The 15,000-nt window shown below is 45.9% G+C and overlaps 1 protein-coding gene across 1 annotated transcript; it reads left to right on the top strand.

Annotated features, from left to right (window-relative positions):
• The first annotated feature begins 5,275 nt into the window (after positions 1-5,275).
• On the top strand, positions 5,276-13,838 carry LOC143279541 (uncharacterized). Its single transcript, XM_076583610.1, has 3 exons — positions 5,276-6,021; positions 6,414-7,154; positions 13,381-13,838. Exons 1-3 carry the CDS (start codon positions 5,949-5,951, stop codon positions 13,620-13,622), a joined length of 1,056 nt encoding a protein of 351 aa, XP_076439725.1. The 5' UTR covers positions 5,276-5,948; the 3' UTR covers positions 13,623-13,838.
• The last annotated feature ends 1,162 nt before the right edge of the window (positions 13,839-15,000 follow it).

Raw genomic sequence — 15,000 nt, 5'->3', positions numbered from 1 at the left:
AACAACTGTTTGCCTGTGAGGAACCTGAGACTGTAAAGCGTCTTCATGTGTGTGTGTGTGAGAGAGAGAGGGGGGTTGGGGATGGGAGGAGGAGCAGGAGGTGCATACAAGTGTGTGTGTGTGTGTGTTTGAAAACGCTGAGCTTATTTTGATCTCTCTGATGAGAATGTCGCATGCAATATCCGTGCATGAAAAAGCACACCAACAGTGTTACCCTGTTCAACATTTTGTTCGTTTGTTAATGGTTGATTTCTTTTGGTGGACATTGCGAAGTGCTTTCATCGTGGACACTATGGAGTTGAATTAATACTGGTCGGCAACCTGTAGCAGTAGTAAAATAAATATTTAAAAAAATATATTCTTGCATAGGTGTCGGTTTACTTTTTTTGTCTCACTTGTGTAAACAAAGTGAGTCTATGTTTTAACCCGGTGTTCGGTTGTCTGTGTGTGTGTGTGTATGTATGTCCGTGTGTCTGTGTGTCTGTGTGTCCGTGGTAAACTTTAACATTGACATTTTCTCTGCAAATACTTTGTCAGTTGACACCAAATTTGGCATAAAAATAGGAAAAATTCAGTTCTTTCCAGTCATCTTGTTTAAAACAATATTGCACCTCTGGGATGGGCACAAAAAAAATAAAAAAGAAGCCTAATTATATGCAAACTGCATTTACTGTTATATTTATATTTTTTGTATTCTCTAAACTTGGCACTTTGATCTCATATTCTGACACAACAACAACAGCAGTCATTATTACCATTTTTTGTTCAAACAGGAACTTCTTTTGCTAAGCATGGAATTTTATTTATTTTGCAAACGTTTTTGGTGCAGATAGTAAAGAAGGGAAATTACTCTGTAATTAATGCAAGGGGACTTAATTTATCACAAGTGAGTCTTGAAGGCCTTGCCTCTCTTGTTTCTGTTGTTTTCATCTTCATGTTCATTTTTTGTTGTTGGTTTTTTTGTTTGTTTTTTCTGGGGGGTTTTATAAACAAAACAGAAAAAGATAATTTATCAATATAGGCCGAGTAGTATGTACATGAAAAGTGGCGAAATAATTTTTCAATTTTAAAACACACCGTGGCCAAACATAGACTGTGTATTTCATTGATAAATGTGTATGTGAAGTCACGAATAGGGTCTTCTTCTTCTTCTTCTTCTGCGTTCGTGGGCTGCAACTCCCACGTTCACCCGCATGTACACGAGTGGGCTTTTACGTGCATGACCGTTTTTACCCCGCCATGTAGGCAGCCATACTCCGCTTTCGGGGGTGCGAATAGGGTCAAGCGCAGAGGAGTCGGAGGGTGTGTGTGTCTGGAGTAGTCAAATATATTAACCGTTGACTGTCAAATCAAAATACACCAAAATTCTTTTTTCCATCTGTTAACCTAATCTTACGCTCCCCCCGGCCCCCCACGCCCCTCACACACACACACACACACACACACACACACAAATTCCCATCGTTTTCTAAGATGCAAAACATTTAAAGTTTACATGTTTTCAGTCAAAATCTGGTTGTAACTAAGCTTATATCTGTGAGGGGACAAAACCCAGTTCCATCCAAACCTGATAATTTATAATGATAATGGTAATAATGATAGTAATTATAATCATGATGATGGTAACAAAAAAAAACAAAAATCCGTATTGATTGAGAGGAAAAGAACGTCATTTGCAAGGAGAGAAAAAAAAATAAATGATTTTATCCAAGTAGGCTAAACCCCACACCTTTTTTTTTTTAATACGTCATGATTGTGACGTGGTACTAGTTCACAGTTCGTTTACGTGTTGTATTTTTTAAACCACGTACCGTCCTGACTGGACCAGACCGGAAGGTTTCGTGAAAGTGGCTGAGAAATGGCGGATTGAATGTTCTCTATTTCCCTAACATTATATTTGTTACAAATTACCGTTGGGATGTGTGTGTGTGCGTGTGTCTTGTGTCTGTGTGTGAAAGTTTCAAGGTGTTATATATAACATACAGTGATAACACAGAGTTGTGATCTCCACTAATGTTCAAGTAATTTATTTTGCTCATAACTTTTGGAACTGTTCAGTTCGAGTCTATAAATTATCAATGAATTTTGTCATGCTTTCAAATGGTATGATTACTCGTGTTTTGGTTTTACGCGTTTACTTTGTGAACGTAGTTTTGTTCGCATGTAAGGTTTGTTGGTGTGCGCTTTGGACTGATGGTTTGTAAACCTGCCAGGAATCTGAGTTTCAGTTTCACTTTCTCAAGGAGGCGTCACTGCGTTCGGACAAATCCATACACGCTACACCACATCTGTTGAGCAGATGCCTGACCAGCAGCATAACCCAACGCGCTTAGTCAGGCCTTGAGTGCATGCTTACATATTTGTGTACCTATGAAAGTGGATTTCATTTTACGTAATTTCGCCAGAGGACAACACTCTCGTTGCCATGGGTTCTTTTTCAGTGCGCCAAGTGCGTGCTGCACACGGGACCTCGGTTTATCGTCTCATCCGAAAGACTAGACGCTCAGTTTAATTTTCCAGTCAAACTTAGGAGAAAGGGCGAGAGCGGGATTCGAACCCACACCCTCACGGACTCTCTGTATTGGCAGCTGAGCGTCTTAACCATTCTGCCACCTTCCTCCGTAAAAAAGTCCTAACCAGATTCGAACCCCGCGTGTTCAGGTGAGAAGAAACTGTCTTACCCATTACACTATCGTATCTGAAATGAATGGTAATAGAGTTAAATTATTGATAAAATATATAACAATGAAAAAATCAAATGTATTAAATCAACTGAGATATCAATGCATGGTCTGATTAGAATGCATTTATGAGAGTGTGTGTGCGCTGACACAGAGAAACACACACACACACACACACACACACACACACATATATATATATATATATATATATATATATACGCACGCACGCATTCACACACACACACACACACACACACACACACACACACACACACACACACACACACACACACACACACTACATGCACTGAGTTCAAGCCTGCACCGAATTCGTCTCCTATACGTATGCGGTGGATGGGAGTGGAGGAGGAGGAGGAGGAGGAGGAGAAAGTGAGGGAGAAATACGAGCTAGAGAAGAGAGAACATGATGTAGTTCCCTCTGTGACATGTGTTACATGGTAGTAGCTAAGTACCTGGCGACGACACTACACTATACGTACTACTAATCATTTGAAGCCAGCTCAGCCCGCTTGTTGCCTGCCTTTCTGCCTGGTTTTCAGGTATGTTCTTGGGTTGGTACTTAACCCTTCCTACAAATCACCCCTGACCTTTTGACAGACGTCACGTTGACCCTGTCTGACTCCTCTGTGTGTGTGTGTGTGTGTGTGTGTGTGTGTGTGTGTGTGTGTGTGTGTGTCTCCCCCCTCATATCTCTCTTTAATGCCCAGGGCTAGGTGGAAAAAAGCATATGTACTTGCTTGTCTCATTACCCTGATAAAATGAAATTCTCTCTCTCTCTCTCTCTCTCTCTCTCTCTCTCTCTCTCTCTCTCTCTCTCTCTCTCTGTCTCCTCTCTCTCTCTCTCTCTCTCTCTCTCTCTCTCTCAGAGTGTGTGGGGGAAAACAAATCGACACAAGGCCTCAGGCAGACAGTGAAGGCTTAGTAGGCATTAAACCTGGGCACAGTTAATTCATGGTCTGAAGGTCTGACTTGAAGCCACTCGGTTAGTCTTGTGGTGGTGTGTCCATCGAGATCGATGATGACCATCGTTGTCATCCAGATGGGGGATGGGGGGAGGGTGGTGGTGGGGTGGGGGGAAGGATGCTCATGAGTCTATCTGTGAGTGCGCAGATGGCTGAATAGTCCAATCTGCGCACGAAATGTTCGCTGACAGTTGGGGCAGACAAAGACAGGCATATCATTGTCAGGGAGCTTGTTTGCCCGTGACTTTCTGGCCTGCCTCTTCTGAACAGCTGCAGCAGTACCACCTTGACCGATGACAACGAGAGAGAGAGAGAGAGAGAGAGAGAGAGAGAGAGAGAGAGAGAGCTCTGGTGCATGTCGTATAATCTCGCGCGCGCGCACACACACACACACACACACACACACACACACACACACACACACACACACACCGATGTATTTTTTTGGATTTGTATTTTTTCTCTTTTTTTGTCTTTGTGAAATTCGGGCTGCTCTCCCCCGGGAGAGCACGTCGCTACACTGAGAGCACCACCGATTTTTTGTGTGTGTTTTTTTTTTCCTGCGTGCATTTTTATTTGTTTTTCTTATCGATGTGGGTTCTTCTACAGAATTTTGCCAGGAATAACCCTTTTGTTGTCGTGGGTTCTTTTACGTGCGCTAAGTGCATGCTGCACACGGGACCTCAGTTTATCATCTAACCCGAATGACTAGCGTCCAGACCACCACTCAAGGTCTAGTTGAGGGGGAGAAAGTATCGGCGGCTGAGCAGTGATTCGAACCAGCCCGCTCAGATCCTCTCGCTTCGTAGGCAAAGAGACAGACAGACAGACAAAGAGAGAGCTAGACCCATCGAAAACAGCATCCGGAAACCATTTGAATTTCCTCTAATAGTGAGGCTAATACGCTGCTGGTCAGGCATCTGCTTGGCAGATGTGGTGTAGCGTATATGGATTTGACCGAACGCAGTGACGCCTCCTTGAGCTACTGATACTGATACTGATCTAATAGAGAGAGCTGGTTACATGCCTGGTATCACTGCAGTTTCGTACCTTGTCCACATCTCACGTCTTGCACTGGCAGTGAACTCGTTCCCAGTGGCAAGCGAACCTGAGTCACCAGTCACTGTGGTATATATACACACACAGGCCCGCACACGCACACACACACACACACACACACACACACACAGTGGCATACACACGTTATTTGCGTCTCACAGACACATAACGCATCTATCGGCGAACTTACAAACTCGCATGCGCACACACAGACAGACAGACAGACAGAGGTTAATAGGTGAGGAAACTGGAAGAATAATGTCAACGTGTATGACAGAAGAACAACAACAACACAACAACAACAACAACAACAACAACAAGTGGAATCATAATCGACCACACGTAACTCCGGCAAGGTGAGTGGAACTTTAAAAGGACGACGACAAAAAATTATGGAGTGTGTCAAGGAAGAGATTGGCTGAAATAATTATGGCGGAACTGCTTGGCACAGCCAAGGGCTGCCTGGTTCACCCAAAGGACTCACCTTCCTCGCTCATTCCGTGTAAACAACTGGTGTCAACTCCCTGCCACCATTTCGTTGCCCAACACAGGGTGTGCACGACATGGTACATGCATAAAATCTGACTGTTCAGGTTTTAGTACAAAAACTAAAGCTGAAAATTCGTTGTGTCTTCAGTTCAACGAGCAAAGGGAGGGAACTGATCTTACCACTCACAGCGATTAAAACGAATTTCGGAACGATTCATTTCCAAAAGTAAGCGTGGGGTTTTGCGAAAAAAAATAAATAAATAAATAAAAGGAAAAAAGACCTCACTAAAGTGTTTTGGTTTTAAGCAAAAGACAGCATTTGCAGCCTTACACGTGAATGAATTTCGATCGGTGCTACAGCAGTCACAAGACCGCGGAAGAAGACTTCGATATTTCAACACTACACGCCATCTTTCATAACGGACTTCATTCTGTATCCCTGTTGGAATAGAAAACAGGTTTGCACACTGAAAGAGGGACTCAACACCGCCACCAGATAAGAGTAACTCCAACACTTCCAGATTAAACGGCTTTTTTCGCACAAAACTGGGCATCAGAATTATGACTTTTCACATAAATTAAAACAACGCTAACACCTCATTATCAAAGTGGGAAATGCCGCGTTCAAACTAAATGGTCCGATCCAAAAGAACCATCACAGTCTGTGTTGTGCGTGAGTTTTGAAATATCGACGACTGTTCTGCTAAAATCTTGTTCGCCGTTTTATTTCATCATGACGCCGTGTTGTGCTGGGAATTTTGTGACTGGTCTGGTGATCGCCGCTTTGCTGTCTGTCTCCATCAAAGGTAAGTGTTCAGAAATGTAGATAGACAGATTGATAGGCCTTGATACATTGTCTAAACCATCGTTCTGATCACTTTGTATTTTAATAATCTCGAATCCGATCTGTTTTAATAGAACTCGTTGTTTGGTTGGGTTTTTTTTTTTCCTTTATTACACGGATGACAAATCATAACGATGATGTTGATGATGATGATACACGCATGTGTGTGAGTGTGTACTTGTGTGGGAGTGGATGGGGGTGCGTGTGTGTGTATCAGGAGAGAGGGTGGTACGAGCGTGCGCGCGTGCGTCCACGAAACTATCCATCCATGCATTCACGTGTTTGCTTTATTTATTAACCTCTTTTACTTATTCATTATTCTACCCATGTTCGTGATATCTTCAACCTGCGCAGGCCAGTGGAGTCCAACAGGAAGAGGCAACGCGGACACATCCTTCCTGCGGGACCCCTTCTACAGCCCCGACACCTACCACCTCGGCCAGAGCCAAGCTCTCAACCTCAAACCGGACCCCGCCCTCCCCCTTCCCCCGCCCCTCATAGGTGCAAAGGTCACACCCACCATCACCACCCCACCCCCACCCCCATCCGCCCACCACAACTTCCCCAACAACCCCACATACCCTCAAGTCTACAACGACCCGAATCCCGCCCCTTACACCTACACTTACCAGAAGAACCCAAATCCCTTCCCTGTCGCTAACACTTACCAAACAAACCCAAATCCTATCTCTTACACCAACACTTACATAAACAATCCAGACCCCAACCCTTATTCCAGCACTTACCAGACCAACCTGAACCCATTCCCTTACACAAACACTTACCAAGACAACAACAACAACAACCCAAACCTCGCCCCTCCTGCCGCTAACACCCACTACCCAAGCTACTACAACTTCAACCCCAGCCTCGGTGCCTTCACCTTCGACAAAAACTCGAACACTTACTACCAGCCCAACTCTGGGTACCCACGATACGAATACGCCACGGTGGCCCCTCCTTTCCGGCCCCCCCTCCCCACCACCACCACCACCACCACCACCCCAGCACCTGTGACACCCGAGCGTGATGCGGATGATGTGGCGGGTCCTGTGTTTCACACCCTGCAGCCCTTTGATGCTCCACAGCAGCAAGGTGAGTGGTGCGCTGAGATAGACGTTTTACATCACTGTGTATGTTTATGGAGTGGTGGAATAAGAGATGCTGCCCGTGTAGTTTCAGTTTCCGATTTTCCAAGAGGCGTCACTGCTTTCGGATAAATCCATATACCCTACACCACATCTGCTATTTGTGTACTTATCGGAGTGGATTTCTTCTACAGGGGTTTTTTTTGTTTTTTTTTCCACTGGAGGACAACCCGTGTGTTGCCTTGGATTTATTTTTTCAGTGCGCCAGGTGCGTGCTGAACATGGGACATCGGTTTATCGTCTGATCCGAATGACAAGACACACACACACACACACACACACACACACACACACACACACACACACACAACACACACACACACACACACACACACACACACACACACACACACACACACACACACACACACCCTCCTTGCACACCTCACCTCCCTCCAGTGACTCCCCAAGCGCATTCTCATCTCCACGCCTATTCTCGCCCTTCGCCCACCCCCCAAAAACCTTCCATCATCCACACCCCCTTTTCCAACACCCTCCACCTCACCCAACCCCTCCCCCGAAAACCTTCCATCATCCACACCCCCTTTTCCAACACCCTCCACCTCCCACCCCCCAAAACCTTCCATCATCCACACTCCCCGTTTCCAACACCCTCCACCTCCCACCCCCCAAAACCTTCCATCATCCGCACTCCCCGTTTCCAACACCCTCCACCTCCCACCCCCCAAAACCTTCCATCATCCGCACTCCCCGTTTCCAACACCCTCCACCTCCCACCCCCCAAAACCTTCCATCATCCGCACTCCCCGTTTCCAACACCCTCCACCTCCCACCCCCCAAAACCTTCCATCATCCGCACTCCCCGTTTCCAACACCCTCCACCTCCCACCCCCCAAAACCTTCCATCATCCACACTCCCCGTTTCCAACACCCTCCACCTCCCACCCCCCAAAACCTTCCATCATCCACACTCCCCGTTTCCAACACCCTCCACCTCCCACCCCCCAAAACCTTCCATCATCCACACTCCCCGTTTCCAACACCCTCCACCTCCCACCCCCCAAAACCTTCCATCATCCGCACTCCCCGTTTCCAACACCCTCCACCTCCCACCCCCCAAAACCTTCCATCATCCACACTCCCCGTTTCCAACACCCTCCACCTCCCACCCCCCAAAACCTTCCATCATCCACACTCCCCGTTTCCAACACCCTCCACCTCCCACCCCCCAAAACCTTCCATCATCCACACTCCCCTTTTCCAACATTCTCCACCTCCCACCCCACCAAAACCTTCCGTCATCCACACCCCCTTTTCCAACACCCTCCACCTCCCACCCCCCAAAACCTTCCATCATTCACACACCCCTTTTCCAACATTCTCCACCTCCCACCCCCCAAAACCTTCCATCATCCACACTCCCCTTTTCCAACACCCTCTACCTCCCACCCCCACCACCCCAACCCCCCCCCCCCCCCGACCCCCCCCCCCCCCCCCCCCCCAAAAAAAAAAAAAAAATCTTCCATCATCCACACCCCCGTTTCCATCACCCTCCACTTCCCACCCCGGAAAACCTTCCATCATCCATACCCCATTTTTTAACACCCTGCACCTCCCCCCCACCCCCACCCCCCACCCCAAAACCAAAAAACCTTCCATCATCCATACCCCCTTTTCCAACACCCTGCACCTCCCACCCCCCAAAAACTTCCATCATCCGCACGCCCCTTTCCCAGCACCTCCCCTCCTCTCGCCCCCAGGGGGCACACGAAATAAACTCCTTGCCTTGCCTTGCCTTGCCTTGCCTTGCCTTGCCTTGCCTTGCCTTGCCTTGCCTTGCCTTGCCTTGCCATGCCTTGCCTTGCCTTGCCTTGCCTTGCCATGCCTTGCCTTGCCTTGCCTTGCCTTGCCTTGCCTTGCCTTGCCTTGCCTTGCCTTGCCTTGCCTTGCCTTGCCTTGCCTTGCCTTGCCTTGCCCACCCCCCAAACCTTCCATCCTCCGCACCTCTTTCCCAGCACAACCCTCCACCCCCCGTACCTCCCTCCTCGTCCACAACCAAAATACTTCATCCTCTGCACCTCCTTTCCCAACACCTCCACCACCCCTCCCTCCCCCCTCCCTCAAATCCTTCCATCCTCCGTAACACCCTCCACCCCTACCCCACCACCCCGTCCAACTCTGCCTCTAAAACATCCATACCTCCCCTCCACACATGGCTTTGTGTCGGTGTAAACAGGATGAAGAACGCATCCTTGATAAACGTTTTGTCAGACGCTCGCGCGCGCGCGCGAATGTGTATCTGTGTGTGTGTGTGTGTGTGTGTGTGTGTGTGTGTGTGTGTGTGTGTGTGACAGTCGTTTATTTTTCACTGTCAACACTCCACCCTTTTCTTCATCACTTTTGTTTGTTTTGTTTTTTTTCTTTCGTGGCGAAGTCGCCAGCATCTTCATTAACACCTTTGCTGCTGCTGTGGAGTGGCCTGACTAAGCGCGTTGGGTTACGCTGCTGGTCAGGCATCTGCTTGGCAGATGTGGTGTAGCGTATATGGATTTGTCCGAACGCAGTGACGCCTCCTTGAGCTACTGAAACTGAAACTGAAACTGTGGAGTGCGCTGTATCAGTCAGTGAAAGGGACCGCTGTCACCTCACTGAGGGCCTCAGCAGAGGGAGGTGGCTGAATGGTCAAGACCCTTATCTGCCAAACAGTGTCCTCACGGAGGGTCTGGGTTCGAGTCCCGGGTCTAGCATTTTCTCCCCAAGTTTGACTGGAAAATCAAGCTGGGCGTTCTTGTCATTCGGATGGGACGCTAAACTGTGGTCTTGTTCGTATCACGCACTTGGCCCGCACTGAAAACCACACAAAACAACCTGTGGTATCATCAGTGTTGTCCCACTCTGGCAATGTTCTGTAAAAGAAATTCACTCTGATACTTGATACGTTCACAAATTGTATGCATGCACTCAATGCCTGACTAAAGCGCGTTGTGCGTTACGCTGCTGGTTATGCATCTGCCAAGCAAATGATGCTGCAGCGTAGATGGATTTGTCCGAACGCAGTGACACTCCCCCGCTGAGAAACTGAAACTGAGATAAGACAGGGTGCGGGTGCGGGTGCGGTGGCCGAATAGTTAAAGTGTTGGATTCTCACCCTGAGGTTCCTGAGTTCGATTCCCGGTTTCAGCGCACCCGTTGGGTTAAGGGTGGAGATTCTCCCAGGTCAACATGATTATGTGCTGAACTGCTGGCACCAAAGCCCCCTTCTGTGTTTATACGCAGTAGATCAAATACTCACGTTGAAGATCCTGTAGTCCATGCGATGGGTTATGGAAACAAGAACTTACGTAGCATATAACCCCCCCCCCCTGGAAACAGAATATGGCTGCCTACTACATGTCGGGGTAAAAACGGTCGTGCACATAAAAGCCCAGTCTTACCATACATGAAAGTTGCAGCCCATGAACGCAGAAGAAGAAGAAGAAGCAGACGATCTAGCTTACAGGTCAAGATGTCGGTCACCGCTCTTTGCAAATGCAATGGACAGACCACAAAGGCGCCAAATCCCGTGAGGCCAACAGAATCGCTGCAGCAGAGCAACGCAGACAGGCCAGGAAAAGCAGTGCCAGCAAGTCCCCGAGAGCCGCCACCATCCCCTGTCCACACTGCGTCAGAACCTTCCGGGGCGCAGATTGGTCTGACCAGTCATCTGCGCACCCACAGAGCCCAACCCACGCACAGAGCCCAACCCACCCACCCCCAGGACTAGATGGTCCTCGTCGATCCCGACGGACGAACCACACCTGGGCTTCCATCTCTGTTTGGGATTGCCAAACTTTTCTTTCAGCAACAAACAGCACTTAGGAGTGCAACGAAAAAGTAGTAAATGCACTTAGAATCTATGCCACTTTGAGCTCTTTTTAACCAATGCTTGGTAGTCGAGGGGTTAAAAAAAAAAAACAAACATTCGCATGTATGCGCCCAGTGATGTGACTTTGTAAGAAGTTATAGGAAAAAAGAAGAAAAAAAACAAAACAACCACCATATTTAGATGCTGCATTCAGCGTTGTGCAGTCTCATCCATCAACAGAAAATAAAGTTGTTTTTCCACGTTTGCTTGTTGGCATTCTGTTTGTTTATTTGTATAACAGACTATATTCACCTGCAAAAGTGTGCGAGAGTGTGTGTGCGTGCGAGAGAGAGAGAGCGTGCACCTGCCTAAATCAGCATGAGGAACACCATCTTCAAAATCGCAAATACTTAAACAACCTTTGCTCATAAATTTAGAAAATGCCATGAATATGTATATATTTAATATAGATTTCTCTCTCTATACATATATATATATATATATTTGTGTGTGTGTGTGTGTGTATATGATATTGCTTGAGAGTGAAGTCAGTAGGTATGTGGCTAATCTGTATGTTTGATAGTCATAATATTGCACAAATGCAACACAACAACAGTTCACAGCTACACACACAGAGATATATATATATATATAAGGCCTAACTAACGTCACATTTTTTAACCAGGCTGTCCCTCAACCACATGTGTTGTAGCCTATATCTGTTTGTGCCAACGCAGTTACGCCACCTTCTCAAAATCCAACTCAAGGTATCAGCTACGGCTAGTTGTGGTCAGTAATGGTCATCAGTAGTCATCACTGCTCAGCTAATGGTCCGGCGGACATTGTAAGAACTAAATAAATAAATAAACTGATAAAGAAATAAGACGAAATGTAGAAAAAAAATAAATAAGAATGACAATAAAAAACATGAATGAAAGAACAAATCAGCAAGAACAACACACAAAAAAAGTAAATTAACACGCAGACAGGCGCTCCCCGATAATAATTTATCAGCCCAATATTTATTTGATACATAAGGTTTTTTGCATATATCGATAGAATAATTACATGCTTTGTTGTAAAGAAGTTTCAAACAACAACAAAGGTAATTATTGATAACGTTCCTTGCAAATTACTGCCCTTTGCCTATCACAAGCAAGATTCAGTTTCAACCCCCTCAGTGCCAATGTCCAACAATCAACTGACTCATATATGTCCCTGTCTCTCTCCACCCCACCCTTCTTCTTCTTCTTCTTCTTCTTCTCTCTCTCTCTCTCTCTCTCTCTCTCTCTCTCTCTCTCTCCTTCTCTCTCTCCTTCTCTCTCTCCTCTCTCTCTCTCTCTCTCTCTCTCTCTCTCTCTTTCTCTCCTTCTCTGTCTGTCTGTCTTCTGTCTGTCTGTCTGTCTGTCTGTCTGTCTCTCTCTCTCTCTCTCTCTCTCTCTCTCTCTCCATCTCCTTCTCTCTCTCTCTCTCTCTCTCTCTGTCCTTCTCTCTCTCTCTCCATCTCCTCTCTCTCGTCTCTCTCTCTCTCTCTCTCGCTCTCTCTCTCTCCTTCTCTCTTTTTCCCTCTCTCTCTCTCTCTCTCTCTCTGTTTATCTGAGTTAATGCTCAAGGAATTTTTCATTATATTCAGAATACAATCTGTTCAATTTTTTAGGACAGCATCTTATTGCCTATACCCTTTTGTCCATCTAATTCATCATCAAAATCAGAATGTGGCATGTTTAGTCTTCACGACGGACAGATTCCTATCATCCACAGAACTGAATAAATCTGATAATCAGTGACTTAAGAAATAATACTCGCGCGCGCGCGCGCGCGCGCACACACACACACACACACACACACACACACACACACACACACACACACACACGCACACACACACACACACACACACACGCACGCACGCACACACACACACACACACACACACACACACACACACATATTCATCTATCTATATATCTGTATATCTATATATAGATATAAATATACATTTAATATGTTGTTGTTGTTGTTTACTTGTTTTCAACTATCATGCTATCATCATCGTCATTGTCGCCATGTTGCCATTATTTTCGTCGTATCTATTTATTTATCAATTATCTGGTCGTTTGTTTCATTGTTTATTTGCTTGTTTCATCATGCATATATATATATATAGATATATATATATATATATATATAGAGAGAGAGAGAGAGAGAGATGTATATAAGCGTGCACTCAAGGCCTGACTAAGCGTGTTCGGTTATGCTGCTGGTCAGACGTCTGCAGAGCAGATGTGATGCAGCGCATGTGGATTTGTCCGAACAAACGTAGTGACGCCTCCTTGACTGAATAACTGAAACTGAAACTGTTTTTCAGTGGTACCAGCCTGGCCTTTCTCCCCGTCAGCAGTGCAGGGGGTCAGAAGTCGTTCTGTGTACCCGGCACTGGTTCCAACCGTCGGCGGCAAGCCCGGTCTCTTGGAGGCAGTCGCCGCTGCCCAGCGCCACCGAGGACAAAAGTTGCAGCAGCAGCAGCAGCAGCAGCAGCAACTTCTGTCATCATCAGCTTTGCGGCGTGCCTTCAGTAGCCCTCTCTTCCTCATGATGCTCATGGATTAGGTTTTGGTTTTGGACGTGGTGTTGTTCTTCTTGCTCTTGTTGTTCTTGTTGGGTGGAGAGAGTGTGTGCGTGTGTATGGATATGAATGTATGAATGCGTTCGTTTTATTCCTTTTTACGATGTTAATGATTATGGTGGTGATCATTCTTCGTTGTAGTAGCAGTGGATGTAGCAGTGTTAACTTTTTTTTCTTTTTTTTTTTCTTTTTTTTTTTTCTTTTTTGTCGTTATCGTTAATGTTGTTATTGTTATTGTTGTCACAAGGACAGATTGGAAGACTGGGCGATGCCTAAAATCTTTATCCTTGAGTAATAAAGTTTTTGAATCTTGAATCTTGTTGTTATTTTTGCTCTTTTTGTTGTCGTTGTTGTTGTTGTTGTTGTTGTTCTTCTTCTTCTTCTTCTTCTTCTTAACTCTGTGAAGAGTCACTGGGAAAACTCACTGAAAATATTGTTTACCAGATTCCTCACACACCAGCTCCTGTCGGTTTGTGTGTCAAAGCCTGGGTCACTGCGATTCTCAGTGCAATGTCCATCGGTTTTGTTGTTATTGTTGTCATTGTTATTGGTTGTCACTTTCATTTTTTTTTTTATTACCAGTTTCCTTTCAGTGGGGTGTAACCAAGCGTGATCCTTTGTTGCTGTTGTGGTGGTGGTTGTACTCTCATGATTTGTGAAGTAGTAAATCTGATTGTACCCGCCTGTGATGGTGTAGAAACCTTGTGGTCTGACATTCTCTCACTGTGTGCAACCTGCGTTATTCTGTTCTTCTGTATTGTGAATGCTAATGACTATTATCTTCATAAAGGTAGTTCTAAAACACACACACACACACACACACACACACACACACACACACACACACACGCGCGCGCGCGCGCGCGCGCGCGCGCGCGAAAGAACGCACCTTGAGGATGGTTGTTGTTTTTGTTGTTGAGAATTGTTGTTGTTCTTTTGCTTGTTGTCGTTGTTGAGGATAATTGTTGTTGTTGTTGAGGATTGTTGTTGTTGTTGTTGTTGAGGATTGTTGTTGTTTTTGTTGTTGAGAATTGTTGTTGTTGTTGAGGATTGTTGTTGTTGTTGAGGATTGTTGTTGCTGTTGTTGTTGTTGTTGTTGAGGATTGTTGTTGTTGTTGAGGATTGTTGTTGTTGAGGATGGTTGTTGTTGCTGTTGTTGAGGATTGCTGTTGTTGTTGAGGATTGTTGTTGTTGTGTTGTTGCTGTTGTTGAGGATTGCTGTTGTTGTTGAGGATTGTTGTTGTTGTGTTGTTGTTGTTGTTGAGGATTGTTGTTGTTGTTGCTGTTGTTGAGGATTGCTGTTGTTGTTGAGGATTGTTGTTGTTGTGTTGTTGTTGTTGTTGAGGATTGTTGTTGTTGCTG

Source organism: Babylonia areolata, chromosome 2 (assembly GCF_041734735.1).
Source record: "Babylonia areolata isolate BAREFJ2019XMU chromosome 2, ASM4173473v1, whole genome shotgun sequence".
In the NCBI taxonomy this organism is placed as follows: domain Eukaryota; kingdom Metazoa; phylum Mollusca; class Gastropoda; order Neogastropoda; family Buccinidae; genus Babylonia; species Babylonia areolata.
The sequence above is the reverse complement of the archived record's forward strand: the minus strand, read 5'-3'. Positions and strand labels throughout refer to the sequence as shown.

Excerpts from the sequence above, each read along its gene's own strand:
- LOC143279541 (XM_076583610.1), top strand. The coding sequence starts at position 5,949 with ATGACGCCGTGTTGTGCTGGGAATTTTGTGACTGGTCTGGTGATCGCC. Across the intron at positions 6,022-6,413 it reads GCTGTCTGTCTCCATCAAAG|GCCAGTGGAGTCCAACAGGA; the intron begins GTAAGTGTTCAG and ends CAACCTGCGCAG. Across the intron at positions 7,155-13,380 it reads TGATGCTCCACAGCAGCAAG|TGGTACCAGCCTGGCCTTTC; the intron begins GTGAGTGGTGCG and ends ACTGTTTTTCAG.